At 38.2% G+C, this 19,867-nt stretch overlaps 1 protein-coding gene across 1 annotated transcript in view; it reads right to left on the reverse strand.

Moving 5' to 3' along the window:
- KCNB2 (potassium voltage-gated channel subfamily B member 2) overlaps nt 1-19,867 on the reverse strand; it is a 377,946-nt gene that overhangs the window by 344,070 nt on the left and 14,009 nt on the right. The window contains exon 2 of the mRNA XM_087420436.1: nt 4,982-5,664. Coding sequence (XP_087276562.1) covers nt 4,982-5,560 — 579 coding nt within the window. The 5' untranslated portion in view covers nt 5,561-5,664. The remainder of the gene's footprint in view (nt 1-4,981; nt 5,665-19,867) is intronic.

A 19,867-nucleotide genomic window follows, 5' to 3' on the forward strand; every position in this document is an offset into this window, starting at 1 on the left:
TTTTTACTATTTCCATGACTTGAGAGGCCCACACTCTAATTCAGTTAGAAGAGGGAGTGTGGTTCTCAAGAAGTTATCATCAACAGGGTAACCAAACAGGCACTATCCTCTGAGGAACTCAAAACTTTGACCTCTGGCTCTCCAGAGAGCTGGAGTTCCAGGGACAGACCGCACATCTGCCACCACTGGCTTCCCTCTTGATCCAAGGATGACTGAGGTCTCCCGACCTTTCCCAGGCTTGCTTTAGGGGCTGTGCTGCGCCATGCCAATGATGATGGTCATCTGGCTATGGGGAGGTAATGAGCAGAGGCAGGAAACATAGTCATCTCCTGTCCTCCACTCTGTGCATTCTCCATGGCAGCAGTGTCGCTGCCAGGGGGAGAAAATTGGTGCTTGTGGGGAGGGGTGAAAAAAATCTTAGTACAATAGTTTGTAGCCCTCCAAGCTCCATCCTACCTGACAAAATCTTATTCTTTAGTATTTAGTTTGTCTCTTTAGGAAGAATTTAAATTTAACTTAATTTTTCTCCTTAAGGGGCCATTAATGAAAAAAGATCGAAAAACAATTCTCTAGTCAATCATTGTCCCTTTCTCGAGGGAGGGAAAGAGAGAGATAAGGGGGGGAGGGAAGGAGGGGAAAGGAGGAGAGAGAGAATGGAAAAAAAATGTACAACCACAAGGGAGGAGTCCTTAGGTAAACAAGTGGTAGCTGTGGGTAATTAGGGCAATTGAGGAGAGAGCAGCAGATAATAAACAGTGGCCCCACTCGACCCCAGACCCTGACCAACAGGGTTGCTGGGTGGCTCTCACTGTAGTGGTTCAGATGAACAGAAATGTATTTCTGCAGGTTTTGCCTTATATTGTTCTTATCAAATAAGGGCTGCTTACAGTCTAGTGTCCTGACCTGACACTTGAGATGGGCCTATTGGCCAGCATCGTCCTGCATGCCACGTCCACTTACATGCCTGGGGTTGAGGCTTGCCTCAGAAGGCTCAGCCATTCCTAACTGGGTTTGCTTGAAGACCTGGTGACTTCCTTTGTTCTTGTCCTTCTACGGATATCCAGAGTGAGGGCGATGTATGGTTTTTGTCAGCTCTCAGGTGGGCTCTGATCCTTCCTGGGTGTTGTTTCATCCCAAAGGTTGATAACACTGCACGCCATTGGACCATCCCCTTAAATGCTTTCAAAACACCCCTTAGACTGAAGTCGTGGTACACAATATTTAAAGGGGAATAGATAACTGTAGTTCCTTTGGGAAGAGGCCAAAGAAAAGAGAGCAAAATGTTTCCAATCCAGAGGCTCACTAAATTGCCCAGGGCCGGAAGAGGTACGGGATCAAGTCTAATTCCAATTCACTGCCCAGGAAACTGGCGGCCAGTTAAGCCCATCTCCTCCCCTCGCACCTTCCTATGAAAGGCACACCAGAGCCAGCAATTCTATGTCATGGTAACCCAGAGATTTGTGCCAGCCATCCCCTGGGTCTCTTTGGCTGGGCCCCACAGTCACAAATAGGCTCTAATACATTATCTCTACATGAGGGTATATAGACAGTCACCAAGACACACTGGCAAGATTGAAAGAAGACAAAGTCCATCCTACAGATCCAAACTCGTGTCGCATTACCAGATCACACCACCTCACAGAAAACTATTAGCCCTGTCATTATTTTGTAAAAAATGCAATCATATTGCATGGTATTCTGTGTATGTGTAAAAATGTTAAATTGTTAAATATAGACATTTCAAATATACCACATTTTTAAACTCTGTTTTGGCATTTTTTTAGTTATTAATATACCAGAAAGTTCAATTAATAGAAGTGACACCAAGAAGCATGTTCTGTAAGAGCCAAAGTGTGATTGTCAGGGTCACACCCAGAGACAAAGTATCTGGAACTTTTGGCGGAACTATGATTTACTCCTCAATTGCCTAAAGGCTTGAAAGAGGTCAGGTCAATGGGCCTTGCAATAATTTTGTATATCATAGCGGATTCACATAGCATGGGCTAAACAAATATTACTTAAGTGATTGTTAAGTATTTATTCCATGTCAATGAACAGATACTTTAACCTATTGTGGAATATTTAATAGAAAAGGTCATTTTTCTTTCCATGCTAGAGATTTGGCAAGTAACCTCATAACTTTTATACTTTCTTTATTACAGAAATATTATAGGTAAATTATGAAATACAGAAAACCAAAAGAGAAAAAAAATATTTTCAAGGATACGAAATCCCTGTTTAAGCTAAGAGAATATTTAGTAAATTCTGGAGAGAAGGGGTTGTCTTTCTACACGCCTACTTTAACGCACGTAGCACACCGAAAGCATCCTATATATCTTCAAATGAAGTACCAAATTAAATAAGCAGTAATTGTAAAGGCAAAGTAAACAGACATTCTCCTCCAAAGATATCTTACCTCCTGAGCAAGTTAGGAAAAACACACAGATTCCGAGCATTCCTACACAAGAGCTTCATTCCCTAAGAAGGATCCCAATGTACCCATAATATAAATAGTGAGGGCTAACGTTATCATTCTACTGCAGCTTTGACAAAACTCATTGTCCCTAAGTTGTAAAAATACTGTGCACACATACCTAGTATTAGCACTCCCCTCACCAAGAATTATTCTGGAAAAATAACAAGTTATACGACTTGAGAAGAGTACAGGAAAAGGCAGCGGTTTATGCAAGACATCAGAGCTATTTTTAAAAGGCTTCCAATCTCAGACAAATGAACAATACTTTCCCTAAACTACTATATAATCACATGTAAGTCATTTCCATAATATTTCACTATTCAGAGAGGAAAATGTAGATGTTTAAATAAACAAACATAAATCCTTTATGAAAATTTAGTAAAGGATCTACTTAGGCTGGCAAGGATTTGCTTAGCTTTATTAATAATTGGGAAACAAATTTATTATTTTTAACTACATAAAATTTTCAAAACTGATGTCCTTAGCCACTGGGTATAGATCATAGGTAGCTATCTTTTCTGTACATACATAATTTGAAGCACGTTTAAATAATCTGTCTGATGCATGGGGGTATACAATGGTATATAGTAATAGGCCATTATCAACATTATCTTCTTAGAGATCAAGAGATGGCTGTTTCTTCTAAAATTTAGAGATTAAATAACTTGTTCAGCTGGGAAATCAGGTGATTGACCCTATTCCATCCTTACTAGAAATTAGTCAGAAAAAAATACATTTATATTTTAAAATTTTTTCTATAACAGTACTTAAATTTGGATACTTGTTAATAAGGCTGTTATCAGCATATAAACCACATTAACCTTTCAAATTTTCTTTGATTTAGCTGCTTATTTTTACATAGTTGGCTAATTCCCTCTGGAACTTTTGGTGGAACAATGATTTACTCCTCAATTGCCTAAAGGCTTGAAAGAGTTAATTTAACATCAAAATATTCCCTTACATCCGAAGTTTATCTCATTAATCTTCAAACTTCACTTCATATTTTCAGTAGTAACTCAAACATATAACTAAACACTTGACACTGGAAACAGCAGTAACATTTCTCAACCAAAACACACAAATGTAGCACATCTATTTCTTTCTTACCAGTAAAACAAAAGTAAACAAATTATTCATAACTACAAGAAGACCTAGTTGAAATCTTTCATTTGCCACAAATGTGCATTTCCTCATTATGTACAACATTTTATTTCATTTAATTCCATATCCTAGCTGGAAAGTAAAATGCCTTTAGAAGTCAACAAGATGCAAAATTAGACATACCAAACAGTGTAAGAAGCAGTTTTATGATCATCTGCATTAAGCTGATAATTTACATTGTTTATATGTTGTAGATTATCATGTAGAATCTTAATTTCCAGTCAAAAGGCACATATAGTCTATTATATTTCTGTCATCTTTACTGTTTATCAGAAAGAATAATTGAAAAAACTTTAAGTAATTTAAAGAATTCATAAGATGACACAATTGTTTCTCTTCTCTATTCCATGTTCCATTTTCTTCTAATATGCACAAAATATTAATACTACGCTTCTGCAGCTAAAGATGATTCTTGACTTTTTACTTATATATTTACTTCTATATTTACTTATATTTACTTATATATTTATTTCTATATATATTTACTTCTATATTGCAATATAGAAGTAAATATATGGGATGAAAATCAGTTTGAGCTAACCTTCAAAGCTCTAAATAAATTTAGATAAACAGAATCATGCAGTTCAATTAAATACTGAAATTAGTGGGAAAAAAATTATTCTGAGATTCAGATATATGCAGGCACAATGGAAACATGAATTTACCTTCATTTTAGCAAACTCTTTATGAACTGAGATACAGTAATACCTCAACTGTGGAAAATACTATACACTAACAGTCAGAAACAGCACTGTCAGAGTACACTTCACAAAGGCACGTAAATGGATGCATTCTGGACACTGATTTATTCCTTACACAGCTTAATAAAACAGCCCCTTCCTCACGCATGTGGCCCTCCAGCCTTCTGAGCTACATGAGGCCACACTCTCCTCTCTTTCCCTGCACCTCTAGAGAACCAGGCCAGGAGGTACCTCCTCTACTTTCAATGATGGCACCTGTGTTTACTCAGGATAGAGCCCAGGTCCCAGCCATCTGCAAGACTCCATGCCTGACCAATCTGAGCTAGTGCTTTCTCTTCAACCTCCAAGTCACCAACCCCATACAGCACCAAGGAAACCAGAACTCTCTGATACTCTCTTGCCCAGGCCCGTTCCTACATAATAATCATATTTATGAAAGAGTAATGCCATTTTATGACATTACACAGGAAGAATAACTCTATTTGACAAAACAAGATGTTAGAAAGTACTTTTCACTGTCTGTGTAGCCCCCTTTTGCTCTGTCTTACCAAAACATCTTACATGAAGAAAATTCCACTCTCTAGAATGTAGGCAACAACCTTTTCTGACCACCCACAGGAAAGCAACGCCATGCTTCTCATACCTTTGCAGCCACTGATGAGTTGGGTTTCTCCAGCAAGTCCCATAGTTTCTTCCTTTTTTCCGGGCAGCAGGTATTATCAAACTCTTCTCCTTCCCGCTCTCGCATGGTCTCTGCCTCTCGCCTCAGTTCTTCGTTCATTTGCTCCTTCTTTTGATGATACCTGGCTTGGCAGCAGGACTCTAAATAGATCTCATCAATGCCCCAGTAATCAAGCTCTTGGCCAAAAGAGAGAGCACACATTTCTTCCATCATGTGCAGCTTCCCTGTCCGGTAGAAATTTAAAATGGAAGTGAAGGCTCCTGGATGCCGATCAAAGAAATACTCGTTCTCGTTCAGGTTATAGTCATCGCACACCTCCAGCAGGCTCTCGTGCGTATTGCAGTCCCGCAGCTTCCCCAGGCGTGTCCGGGGCAGCCGGTCCAGCGTTCTCCACAGGACCTCGTGGTTGAGGCCCCCCACGTTGATTTTAACTCTCCGTGAGCACGTTTTGCTCCTAATAATGTCCACGGGTTCCGGTGGAAGAGAAAGCGTCGACCTGGAAGTCTTCCTATTTAAGCCAGGGGGGGCCTTCTCTGCCATTTTGAACTGAATGGAGCCGCGGAGACAGGGTCTTCTAGAGAATGCGCCGGGGGAAGGTCAACTGAGGTGACAGCCCTCTGAGGCAGGCATTTCCACCGACCCAACTGGAAAAAAGCAACAACCACCAGTTGGTTACTTGCATTTTGCTTAAAGCATTTCTTATCCTGTGAGATCGCTCTGTTGTTTATGCACAACCAGGCAGTATATTACTGTGTATTTATGGAGATATAAATCTTTGCTTTAAGATATAAAAAGGGAGGAAAAGACAATGGTGTCCTGTACAGAAGAGGCTGTGTACTCAATTTTATACACCTATAGTGGACAACTCCCAGTGTGTCACCAGAGACTTCTTTCTCAAGCTCTAGACTAAAATATCCATGTGCTGATCAACTCTTCCTAGATAAACCACAGACACCTTGAACTAAACGGAACACACCTCCACCTGCTAACCAGTTCCTGTTCCTTCTCCATCTCAGATGGCCCTTCACACCCCCACACGCAGCACACACGCTAACAATTGGGGAATCCTGATCCTGATCCATCCATCCACACCCAAACAAGCACCAGGTTCTAACCAGCTGTCTCTCTTAAATATTGCTTCAGTCCCCTGCCACCACTACCCAGACCCTGCTCCCCTTGAGCTATGATGCTGGTTCATACCCTCAGCATATTTTGCCTACATTTCAATAACAGCCTATTAAACTAGATCCTGAATTCTGGTTTTGGCTACCTAAAAACCATTCTCCACACAGCTACTAGAATGATCCGATAAGATACAGATTTGACCTTGCCATGCTTTGAACCCTACAAAGTCTCGTCGTTACTGGCAGTATAAGGTCCAGTTAGCCCTACTAGTTCTGGCCTACCTCTTCACCTTCATCTCTCATCTCTCTCTCATCACTATATTCCAACAACCCCAGACTACACACGTCATTCTGTCTCAACCTCCTGGCCTTTATTCATGCTGTGTCCTGGAAGGGCCTCTACCTTTCCCATTCCCTTTTGACTAACTGCTGCTTGCTCTTCAAGACTCAGCTCAGACATCACTTCCTCCAGAAAGCCCTCCATGATATCCTTCCTCTAGGATCACAAAACTCTCTGTGAATGTCTCTTCTATTTCATCATACCACTGTAATAACACCTTTCCCACAGGACACTGGGAGCTCTTGAAGAGAAAGACTATCTTCTCTGTTATTATATCCTTATCATTGAGCCCAGTGCTTACATATTGTGAGGGTTTAATAAATGTTAAATAATGAATCAATTCTTTAATTGTTTCCCACAAGACAGCTGACAAAAGATCTAGTAGGGCCAATGTATACGGCCAGAAAAGAGCATAAAGGGAGTTATTTGGATGACTTGACTAAAATGCATCGATTTTTATATGTTATGTGCATATATGCTTATGTGCACATAGTATATGTCAGAATGTGTGTATGTGTGTGTTTATGCTCTTTTGCTCCACAGCTGTTTTCTCCTGTGTACCAATTCTTTAAGACATTACTGCTCTAGGATTCCCTTGTTGATCTATTATTTTGATCTGCAACAAGAAGCATCTTCTTATTTGATCTTCCCCTATAATGTTTTTTGCAGAAAATCATGGAGCTTCAAGAAATTCATTCAAACCACCACTTTTAATGTAAAACACCATGTTTCACACAGTCAATGGCTTATACCAAAGGGAAAAGCTTTTAGATTTAAGAGGTTCTTATAATTAGAACTCTCTTTTAAGATACACACCGATTTCTGCATGTCTCTGGTTTCTCCACTCCTGTAAGTTCAATTTATTTCTCCATCTGGAAACCAAGTATCCTCCCAAATGAAAATAAGTCAAATTTATGATAAAAAATATAGATGGACTATACAAGAAGTATTTCAAATATGGCCAATAAATATAGTTGAATTGGGAGTAGTTGAATTTCTGTAACTATTTTTCAACACAGTTACAGAAATATTTTAAACCTATACACACTTGCATCACAGATGACAAAAATGCCTATTTTTTACAAAAATAAAGAAGAGTTACAATGACTGGATAAGTAACAAATTTTTTGAGCCTCAATTTCTTAATCTACAAAATGAGGATAATAGCATCGACTTCATAGGCAGTATTATGACGATTAAATGAGGTCGTTTTATGTGAAGTGCTCAGTACAGGGAGGTATATCAGAATAGAATAAGAAAAACACATATTTTTCCTTAAGTTTGGTTTCCCATCACTGAAAGAAAACTAGGATTAAAAGCTATACTAATGTCTATTGAATAAATTCTAGCATTTCAACTTTTTTCCTTATGCCTATGTTCTGTCTTCTCAAATGGATTATAAGCACATAAGGCCAGGAATTGTGGGTCCCACCTTTTCTCTATTGAGTACTGTACCCACACAGAACACGCACCTCATAGCATGTGTCTTTGATGCCACTGATGCCCATGTCCAAATTTCGTAATCAGGAGACAATGGACTATGTACATTAAAACAAAATTGATGGCCAGCCCTGGTGGCCCAGCGGTTAAATTTAGCACATTCTGCTTCAGTGGCCTGGGTTCAGTTCCCGGGCATGGACCTAGATTGCTCTGTTAGCAGCCATGCTGTGCTGGTGTCCCACATACTAAAAATAGAGGAAGACTGGCACAGATGTTAGCTCAGGGCGAATCTTCCTCAGCAAAAAAAAAAAATGAGCAGCAATATTAGGATCAGGGAAAACAGCTGAAAATATTAGAGATGGAGCAAGTCCAGTGGTGAATCTGAATGTCTGTTCTCTATTAAATAACTTGGTTGTAGATACAATGACATCTCAGCAATCCACATGAATAATAAGCAGGAAGGCTAATAAGCAGGAAGGCTAATCCATTTTTAATTTGGCTACAAATCAACATAAAATTAATTTACTCTTTTTGGAACATCATGTCGCTTATTAATGTAAAGAAGATAAATGGTTTTTGAACTGATTATAATATCAGATAAGAGGTTTTCCAGAAAGAGTGACAGCAAACTCCAGTGTGACACAAATGTCTCATGTCTGTGGTCAAGGGCTTGGTGTGACTTGCTTTCTTGTAAAAGTCATTACTGAAAGCATAAATGCCATGTCATAGTCCCCGGTAGGTCACTGTTTGTCTTAAATAATTTCACACCATGACTTATAGTGAATTTTCCTTTTTGTAGACTGTGTGTCTCAAATGAAGAGAGGTCATAAGACTTAAATTTCAAAATATCTTCTTTACTGATCAAGAACTTTCTATTATAAGAAATCTAGTGTTGATTACAAATCCCACAATAAAAGACAGGCTGAAATTCAATGCCCTTTCTTCAAAGTGGGGGTAGAGAAACAGGATGAGGGAATGTGGCCTGTCGATTTGATTTTCTTAAGACTTAAAGATGATCTGCTCTGATTATTCTTACTATAGCTAAAAATTTTCATTCTCCCTTGGCAGAATGTTCTGCTTGTTACCTGATAAAAGAGTGGAGGCTCAAAGGCATAAGTTCTTGAGCAGTTGAAGAGTGTGAATAGTGTTCAGAGAGTTAATCAAACCTTCAGAATAGTGGTAGAAAACAAGTGGTCGCATTTGGAAGCCTATAATTCAAGTACAGTGCGGAGCATAAGCCCTGATCAACAGGACCTTTGCAACTCACCGAGCCTTGCTGTCTGCCTGTCATTCTCCCTTCTCTCTCTTCCTCTGTGGTTTTTCTCTCCCCCTTTGCCCTGTCTCGACTTCCTCACACCTTTCTTATCTTTCTTCCGTTCCTCTCCCTCTCTGCCTATCCTGTTCCCTAGATCTTTCTAGCCCACCCCTTCTTAACCAACCACAAACCAAACTCTGTTTTCAAACTTGTACATAATTCATAAAGTTTTCTATATCCTTAATATGAAAATCTCCTGAGCTGAAAATACCATGTCTCTCTCCAGAGAAAAACATCTAAACTGAGTTGCTTTTTATGGGAGTTTGTCTGAGATGACAAAAGGGGCTAAGGAGCTTTGCGTTCAATTGGGCTGGCTCTCTGCATTCCCCTCAGCTTTCTGGTTGGACTGACGTTTCCTCACCCATTAAATAATGGCATTTCCATGCCTACAATTCTTTGATTTCCTATGACACTTGGCTAAGTTTTTCCTCCCACTATGCTTCTGTGGCCTTTACGACCCTCTCCCTCCAATCACCATCCTTACTTTAGATAGAAATGAACATATCATACTACCTCAGAGTCAATGAAAACATTTTTTCATGCCTAGTTTCTTAAGAAAAGGTGGTTTTAATATCTCATTTCAAGAATCCTTTAATATTTATCAGGGCTTGAAACAGACTACCTTCAGAACATCATAAAAGTTTCATTTATTTTATTTAGTATTTAGTTGATTTTCTATATTTTAACTTTTCATTTTTTTTTCTTTTCTTTTTTTTTTTTTTTTTTGTGAAGAAGATCAGCCCTGAGCTAACATCCATGCTAATCCTCCTCTTTTGGCTGAGGAAGACCGGCTCTGAGCTAACATCTATTGCCAATCCTCCTTTTTTTTTTTCCCCTGAAGCCCCAGTAGATAGTTGTATGTCATAGCTGCACATCCTTCTAGTTGCTGTATGTGGGACGTGGCATCAGCATGGCCGGAGAAGCGGTGCGTAGGTGCGCGCCCGGATCCGAACCGGGCCACGAGTAGTGGAGTGCGCGCACTTAACCGCTAAGCCACGGGGCCAGCCCCTAACTTTTCATTTTTAATCAATGTTCTTTTCTGCCATATTAATTTTACTTCTAACAATGAATCTGTTGGTTCCCTCTGGGTTAGCTACTATGTCTTGCCCCTCTTGAGAGCTTGCAAAATTTATGTGTTTAATTTTAGTAATTAAAGTGGATATGATGCTACATTTTCTCACATATAGTTTTACAAGTGAAATTATGTCCACCATAATAATTTTACCCATTCAGTATTAATCATGTAATTCAATTTAGTATATAAGTACAATATAAATTGTAATAATTCAATGTTTAAACTGTTAGACATTATGCAACTGTGTAGAATTTAGACACATAGTTACAAACCGAACACATAATTTTATGTCAAGGGCAAAATCTCAGTGAATCTTTTCATTCGGCAGTTTGTTGATTTATTTCACCTCCTTCCATCAACTGAAAGTCAAGCTTGCAACAATCAGTCCGCCAGGGCAAATGTACTAAACATCCTTTCATTCGTCTGTTAGAGAAAAAAGCGACTCGTTGAACAATAAACAACAACAAACATTCTCGTTTTGCACAGCTGCACCGTGCTCCTACCAGCAGCGTGGAATTATGCTGCCACTTGTTTGAGGCCAAACCTGACAAAACACAACTTTCTCATCATGGCATCATAATTACAGCTTAAGATCCCAGGTTTGAGGGGGGGATTTTTTTTTTTTACTGTAGTCTCAAAAATACTACCATTATGTCATACACGTGACACTTCCTTAGTGTAGCAAGGCAGGATAAGTCCCATGTGCGATCCTGTGACGACGAAAAGCAAATCTTTCTAAAGATCTAAGTGATGTTTAACATTTCATTTCTGTGTTGATAGTACACGCTGAGCAGGCATTTGCAAACAAGCAGCTCTGAGACCTTTAAGTCTAAATCACTCTTTATAGCTCTGAAGCATTTTCTTAAATTTTCATGCACAGTATTAAGTAGTAAATGCATCTTTCTCTATGAGAGCTCTTTCTGTTTCAGAGAGCCACAAAGATTATTTGCAGTAAATATCTGGACGGAAAGGCACCATAACTGTTAGTGGAAAATGTAATCAATGTTTTTTTAAAGAAAAATTTTAGTACTCACTGAAATTTTAAAAAGCACCTGCAGAAGTTGCTAATGAAAAACAATAAAATTATAACAAGTTCAAAACAAATCAAATGTGTTTAAGAAAGATCAAGAGATAGTATTTTAAAGTAGGGTCCTGGAAACTTTTAGCTATCCTAAGAAATTCAACAAACCTGCTGAATTACTATAGAACCTGGCCAGAAATATTAATGAATGTTATACTTTTACTGTTTTTACTGCATCAAGTTCTAGTAATAACTGAAACATTGTCCTTGTCCTCAGAAAGATGGAAGGTGGCATTTCTTTTCTGCAATCAAAGGCTGCTAATATCAATATGTTCCTTGATTTTAGCACAACTATTTACTCCTTAGTTTAAAAAAAAAAAATACAGGACTTTTATCCTTGATATAACTCATGCTTTTTTTAGATACACTCAAACCAAATCCTAAAAGGTTTGCTTTCAGTCGTCAAAGGAAGCATTGTGTTGCAGTAAGAAGGGAAAAACACAAGTAATAAATAAAATGTGTAATACGAGCATCTTTCAATATCATACCTCTCTCTGAATAACCAAATTTATAAATAAACTATTTAAGGCACATAATACGAATTTTCTTCATCAGAATAGAGAAATATTTAAAGAGTTAGATCCTATATATATGTTTGCTATAATTAGAGAGTTTAAAATACTAGCTTTGCCTTTAGAAAAATAGCTGACAAAAAAATCCTTCTCTACTCTGAAAAATGTAATATTGATGTTATAACGCATCTTGGACCTTTTATAAACTACTAGGTATAGATGTTACCTGAAATTTTCAGTCTTTTCCAAAACCCACACACACAAAGGCTCAAACTTTTATATGAGAATTCAGCCATTCAGCTTGTGGATTTTTTTTTTTTTTTAAAGATTTTATTTATTTATTTCCCCCCCCAAAGCCCCAGTAGATAGTTGTATGTCATAGCTGCACATCCTTCTAGTTGCTGTATGTGGGACGCGGCCTCAGCATGGCCAGAGAAGCGGTGCGTTGGTGCGCGCCCGGGATCTGAACCTGGGCCGCCAGGAGCGGAGCGCACGCACTTAACCGCTAAGCCACGGGGCCGGCCCTGGATTTTCTATTATGACAGTAAAAGTGCCCTTTACGTTGGGGCCCAAGATGTGTTCCTGTAAATGTCTCCTTTTTAAAAGTCTTCCCAGAGTCTCAACGGAGTGAAGAGGATAAATAAAGATGAAAGGTGATGAGAAAAATAAAAAGGCAACCAACAGAGAAACTATTGGCGCCACTGAAAGGAATGGGAAACAAGTGGGAATACTCTGTAATATCCTGATTAAAAAAATCACAAAATTCAGTCGCTACCTGGTGTTCTATGTGAATTACAATCTCCTATTTGGGTGATTGATTGAAATTTCATATTCTATCTGGGTGTTTGGTCTAAATTAGATCTAGCCTCTATGATACCAACTAACATGTTCATGAAGTTTGGATAGGACTTGAACATTTTGTTAGGTTTCTTCTAATACAATTAGCTTTTAGATCATGTAACGATTGGTCTGATGTCCAGTAATAATATTCTTATTAGTGATGTTTCTCAGTTGGGCTCCATTTAATAATAAAAATGTACTTTCCAATCGCATTCCAGTCCCGTATTTCTTCATAATCAAACACATTATAGGCAATGTGGCTTTTATAAAAAGCTCAAATACTGAGCCTGATTTGAGATTAGTCTCTATGACTTAAACATTATACTGTGCTTTATATACCCCCATGTTTGGAAACTAGAATCACAGAACGCGGCCGAAGGGAGCTTGGATACGATCTGTCCAATTTCCTTATTTACAGGTTTCAAAACTGAGATCCAATGAGGTCACATGACTTGGCTGACCTCTCTCTGGTAGTTGCTAAATTTGGACTAGAACCCAGATCTGGAGATGCCTACATAAGCCTCTTTCCATTACATCTAACCTCATTAGTCTTTGCTTTTCAACTTCTCATTGAAGTTTTAAAAAGCTTTTATTTGTCTACCCCCCTGTCAAAATATTGATTCAAACTACATTAAGTCGTAATGTGTTGTCTCCTACATATCGTTCATTTCTTTAAAGGGTAATGGCTGTATCGGGCAACCTGACTGTGTTCTTCTAAAAAGAGGCGCACTTTCCAGAATTGCTCTTTCAGTACCTCGGCTTCCCTAGTACGGGTTTGTATAACTACCTCCTTCCGCTCTGGACCCCTCCGGTCAGTTCTGCACCCTGCAGCCCGAATGCCAGCGGATTGGTGCTGTCTGTAGAAGATGCTTCCGTGCTTCCTACTCTCAGGATAAAGACACAATACAACACAAAGACTGCAACATTTGTCCTCTTCTTATCTCTGCAGTTCTATCGTGTACCTTGCTCCCTCTCACTCTGTCTCTGTTCTAGCTTTTTCTTTCATTTCTTTACATGTGCCATTCTCCCTCTAACACGGGGAATTTGCACATCTTCTTTTCTCTCCTCTCTTCACCTTTAGATTTCAATTTAAGGATCACATCTAACATAGCGCCCTCCGATCTCCTTGACTATACAACAAACCTCCCATTTTAAGAACTCATACAGAATCAGATGCCCCTGCTAAAACTTTAGCACTTGTCATGACAACAGTTTTATATTTGTTGGGATGAGTATTTTGATTGTTTGATTAGCATCCATCCTTTCCACTAGACTCCAAGTTTCTTGAGGGCAGGGATCACGTCTGATCTTCTTCATCATTGCATCCCAAGTGCCTGGCATATAGGAGATGCACAATAAACACTAGTTGAATGAAAAAGTAAATGATCAGATTCATATTTAACATTTATTTAAAAATCATTTTCCTGGGGCTGGCTGGTGGCGCAAGCGGTTAAGTGCACACATTCCACTGCAGCGGCCCAGGGTTCGCCAGTTCGGATCCCAGGCGCGCACCGACACACGGCTTGGTAAGCCATGCTGTGGCGGCGTCCCATATAAAGTGGAGGAAGATGGACACGGATGTTAGCCCAGGGCCAGTCTTCCTTAGCAAAAAGAGAGGAGGATTGGCAGATGTTAGCTCAGGGCCAATCTTCCTCAAAAAAAAAAAAAATCATTTTCCTTTCATTCCAGCTACCTCGTACTAATTGTCACTCCCCAAATCCAATATGACTTTCATGTATGAAATGCTCTTTTCCACATTCTCCATCTGATAAACACTTACTGGTCATTTGAGGTCAAGAACAAATACCTTGTCTAGGGAGAATTAATCTCTTCTGCCACAATGGGTTAAAAGTTTGTTCTATCTATTATAATGCTTTTCTCATTGTATTGTGACTATTCATTTAGGATTCTTTCATATTCATTCATTCAGCAAATATTGATAAGCCCGTACTCTGCTTGAGGCAGTCTCTGATATGGAGTTTACCTTCTAATGGAGGTTGATAGACATTCTACAAGCAACTAACTACAACTGTGATATAAGCTACAATGGAGAAGAAGAAGGTGCCATTTGAGCTTTAACTGAAAACACCATTTTGGCTGTGAGTTCCTCAGAAGTGATAAACATGTCTTATCCATATTTGCTTCTTTGGAACACAAGTCCTTAATAAATGTTTGTGGACTATCTGAAAGAACGAATGAATGAGTGAATAATGAATTTCACAGCACTATTATCCTTTTGGTTTTTTTTGTTTTGTTTAACATCATCTAACACCAGTTTATGATGGTAACTTCCAACTTGTTTAGAAGTTCTTCTGACCCTTATTTTCCAATTTTAACAAGGACTGGGTACGAGAGCTAGATTTTCTGGAACTATATAGACACCACGTAATAAGTAAGACTCTCTAATAATTATCACTGCCCCAAAATAATATATCACCTCAAAACACAACTGGACCTGGTAACGTTCAAGTGGACCCAAGGTGACCACCTGTCAGGTATGCACAGGAGAAGCTCCTGCCTGTTGGGAGACTGACAAGATTGTCTGCAAGGTGCCTTCTATCACTGAAATTTTATGGTTCTATGAGATTTCTGTGTGAATACTACTCATCTACATATTCCACTGGACAGATGAAGAATAGGAATAAGTTCACTCTTATTAATTTCTGAAGTTTACAATTTTGCAAAAGTGAATTTTCTACTTCTCAGCTTATACCCACTTACTCTTAGGAAAGATATTCAAGCCAGAAAAGCCAATATGATAGAATTGCCACCAACAAAAGAACAAAGAAAAGGGGGCTGGCCCAGTGGCATAGTGGTTAAGTTTGTACACTCCACTTCGGCAGCCCGGGGTTCTCAGGTTCGGATGCCAGTCACAGACCTACACACAGCTCATCAAGCCATGCTGTGGCAGGCGTCCCACATATAAAGTAGAGGAAGACAGGCATGGATGTTAGCCTAGGGCCAGTCTTCCTCAGCAAAAAGAGGAGGATTGGCAATGGACGTTAGCTCAGGACTAATCTTCCTCACACACAAAAAAACAAAAACAAAGAAAAGGAAGTATCAAAGTTAGTGAATCCAAATTTTTTTTCACAAGATGACCTTATATCCTTCAACAATGATCTTTTCTCTTTAAGTAATATAAAGGATTGCCATGTGAAGACTACAAGAGGAGGGCAAAGTTTTATCAAAGGAATGACCCTATAGTAACGGAAATAGAAGCAGAACGGTATTTGGGTTGGGAAAATAAGGTGAAAGGCAGAAATCTTTCCCGATGTATCCAAATCACAATAGAAGGCGTGTGGCCACATCTTCAAACTCAAAGCAGTCCACTGCCCAAGTTCACCTTAGGATCCTCAGGGTAGCCACATCCATAGGTACCTTTCCTTCCTTTCCTGACTGTCCATGTTCAAAATAATGTGTTCTAGATTACAGCATGAAAATAACAGTTTCTAATAAATCAATGGCACCCTTCATTAATGGAATTAATTTTAAAAATCAGAATGTGTCACAAGTAATCATAAGCTTGGTTTTCTTTTTCTGTGTATTAAGTAGAAAATGGAAGAGGTTCACTGAACGATAGACATCCGTCTTCACATCCCTTATGAATAATGTTTTCCATCCACCCCTGTCATCAGTGAAGATCATTAAACAGTAGTTATTAAGCATCCATCTGTGTATGGCACTTTATAAATACTCCTCCCCTCACTCCTGCCCCTTTTCTCAATCTACCATGTGTTTCTGTTGTGGAAAATGCTAGGGAGCTACAATGATAATAAATAATGAATGGTAAGAAAGTAAGGCAGATGGACGAGATGACCTACTAGCATCTATGAATCTTAGGATGTTAAATTTACTGCTAATAATATAATTGAGCACAATTCGATAAGAAAATATCAAAGCATTTGATGAGGAAAATGAGCTCATCATATTCCACCAACATTTTCTAAAATAAAAATGTGAAAATTAGGGACCACAGATGGACCGACTGAAGCCCTGAGTTCATGTGACTTGTACCAGATGATACAGTCTTGAAAAAAATAATTTGAAAAACAGTGTGGAAAATCATAAAAATTACGGTTGCAACAGTATAATTGGGAATGTTACTTTGGACCAACGGTGAAAATATTCAGAAATAAAGGACAGCTATTGCTTTCATTGAAAGGAGTAGTGTGGTTAAGAATGGTAAAATTATGGAATTTTTTCCCTTTTTTTCAGTTCTTCTTTAATGTTTTATACTATTTTTTCTTTTTTTTTTCTTCAAGGAAAGAACTAATTAGTCTATATTTAGAGATGGTGATATTTAAAGCACTCTTTTCCACCTTTGCAAGCCTCATGCAGGATTATAATAAAAGAGCATGTCAGTGCAAAATAAGCTCTTGCTATGGGATTCAGATTTGCAATTTGGATTTTATTTCAGCTTCATATCAAAATTTCCATAAGTAGAAATTATATTTCCTAGAAGGCAGGGATATTCTTGGAGTTGTATCTGAAGGAGAGCCAAAGTTATGATCTCATTTGCTTTGTGAATTTTGTTAATAATTATCATTTTCATCACCTACCACATATTGAGTGATTATTATACGCAGCCACTGTGCTTATCTCATTTAATTCTCGTAATGAGAATGCTCATTAATTCTCCACCCACACTGGTGTGGATATTATTATCTTTGATCTACAGATAAAGAGACTAAGGTTGAGAAAGGTAAGTTTCTCGCTCAAGATCACACAACTAGTAAGTGCTGGTTCCAGGATTCCAAGGCAGCTTTATCTTAATTCAAAGCCCATATTCTTAACCTTATAAGATTCAGGGGATTTTCCTTGAATGTCAGGATTCTAGAAACCTCAGAAGGATAAATAAAAGGAAATATGGGAACAATATCTGAGTAATCTTTTTAGTATGATATAGAAGGAAAGAATGGACCTCAAATCATGCCTGTACCATTATCCCTTGGCCTAAGTGGTGTGTATAAAATATATTAAATGCTATAATTTTCTTATGGATAGAGATGATAGGGTTGGCAACTGTTTTTGCAGTTCTAAATTTTTAAAACTAAACATAAATTTTAGTATATGACTTTCAAAAGTAATGCTATTAGTCTTAGTATTTGAGATTTATGGTCAAGACAGATGCTTAAAAAATATTTTTTAAATGTCAAAAATATAAAATTCAGGGGCTGGCCCTGTAGCCTAGTGGTTAAGTTTGGTGCACTCCACTTCAGTGGCCCAGGTTTGGTTCCTAGATGCGGACCTACGCCACCTGTCGGCGGCCATGCTGTGGCAGTGACCCACATACAAAATAGAGAAAGACTGGCACAGATGTTAGCTCAGGGAGAATTTTCCTCAGCAAAAAAGAAAAAAAAAATTCACAGTATCTGGAAGAGGTCAACTCCAACGGGGCAAACAAAACTGGTGGATTTAAATGATCTTCCCATGGTCCATTCAGTATCAGCGCTAGAAGCCAAGTCTTGTTCCTGAACCCATGCTCTTTCTACTACACCTTGCCATATCATGGCACCAAAAATAAACATAAAATTAGAACGATGGAAGGGAAAAAAATATGAAGCAAGAGCAATCTAACTATCTCGTACCCAGTTAAACCTATAAATACTGATGAGTTGACCTAATTATTAATGATACCTGACTACAACATAAATCTGTAATTTCTACTATTCCAATAATGGTCTGAATGGAAAAAGATCATAAACTATAAATAACACATACCAATTTAGATCCATTATTCCTTTCTTATTCTCTCCCTTCCTTCCAAAACAATGTGTTACTTGGCTATCATCATATATTGAGTGCAGGGAACACAAAATTGGATACAGTAGCTGTTGCTCTCAAAGAATCCACAGGATTACTACAGAGAATATTATGGGCATTTTTGGATTTGTGCTTTTAGCATGTGTTTTGTAGGCTCAGATAACATTATGGACTTAAATATTTATTTTTTTATTTATAATTTTATTTATTTTCTTTCCCCCAAAGCCCCAGTAGATAGTTGTATGTCATAGCTGCACATCCTTCTAGTTGCTGTATGTGGGACGCGGCCTCAGCATGGCCAGAAAAGCAGTGCGTCGATGAGCGCTGGGATCGAACCCAGGCCGCCAGCAGCGGAGCGCACGCACTTAACCGCTAAGCCACAGGGCCGGCCCAACTTACATATTTATTTAACTAGCACCTAATTAAAGCTTTCTACCTGATTTAAACATATTGAGATAATGGAAGAGAGAGGTACAAAATACCAGCAAATGATGCTGATGTCTTAATTCAAGGGGCTTTGTAGAATCTAATCTTCATTTATGGGAGCTGAAGCCTTAGCCATCATTTAGAATTTTAAAAGCTCTTTGAGGTCTCAAATGAATTAATGAGTTAAATGAATTATTTCATTAATTGGTTCAACAAATATTTATTGAGTACCTACAAGATCTCAAGCACCGTGTTCCAAATGTTATAAAATGCCTGCAAGAAAATGGCTCCCTAGATTTTTTTTAAAATGACAAAAACTCTTACTATAATATCCTACTTTAGCTGCATGGATATAATTACAGACTATGTTTGTTATGCTGGAAAGCAAGGATTTTGCTGAGCCTGAATGAAACCAGAAGCCAATTTTAAGAAGTAGCTTCTTAATAGCTTCTAAGCTTTCTATGTGCACTCTGTCTCTAAAGGCTAATGAAAATGCTCTCTTTAGATTCAGAAAAAACTAGGATTCCAAATTTAAAATGACATTTATCTCAAAAGTCAATTAATATTTAATGATAGTCTGATTAATAATTGTGATTTTATGAACTGGAGACATTTAGCATGAAAGCCCGTAGACACATTTGTTCTAAGCTACACAGACTAGGGAAAGGACTCAAGACACACCATCTCTTTTTAAATGTTACCTTACCATTATATTTCAGAACTTTGCTTTCTAAACACCATTTTCTCACTCTGGTATTATCTTACTGGAAAGCTTTTCATTCGTGAAAAAGCAGGACGAAGAATTCAAAAGATCCAGTCACATGAGAACTTTCAAAGGATTAAAAGCAACTATAATGTTATCTGGGTGATAACTGTGGAAAAAACCAGTACAATACTTCACCTTACATTCTTTACATAATAAATATTTAAA

The sequence above is a fragment of the Ceratotherium simum genome, chromosome 31 (assembly GCF_057802395.1).
Source record: "Ceratotherium simum simum isolate JZ-2026a chromosome 31, ASM5780239v1, whole genome shotgun sequence".
Classification (NCBI taxonomy): Eukaryota; Metazoa; Chordata; class Mammalia; order Perissodactyla; family Rhinocerotidae; genus Ceratotherium; species Ceratotherium simum.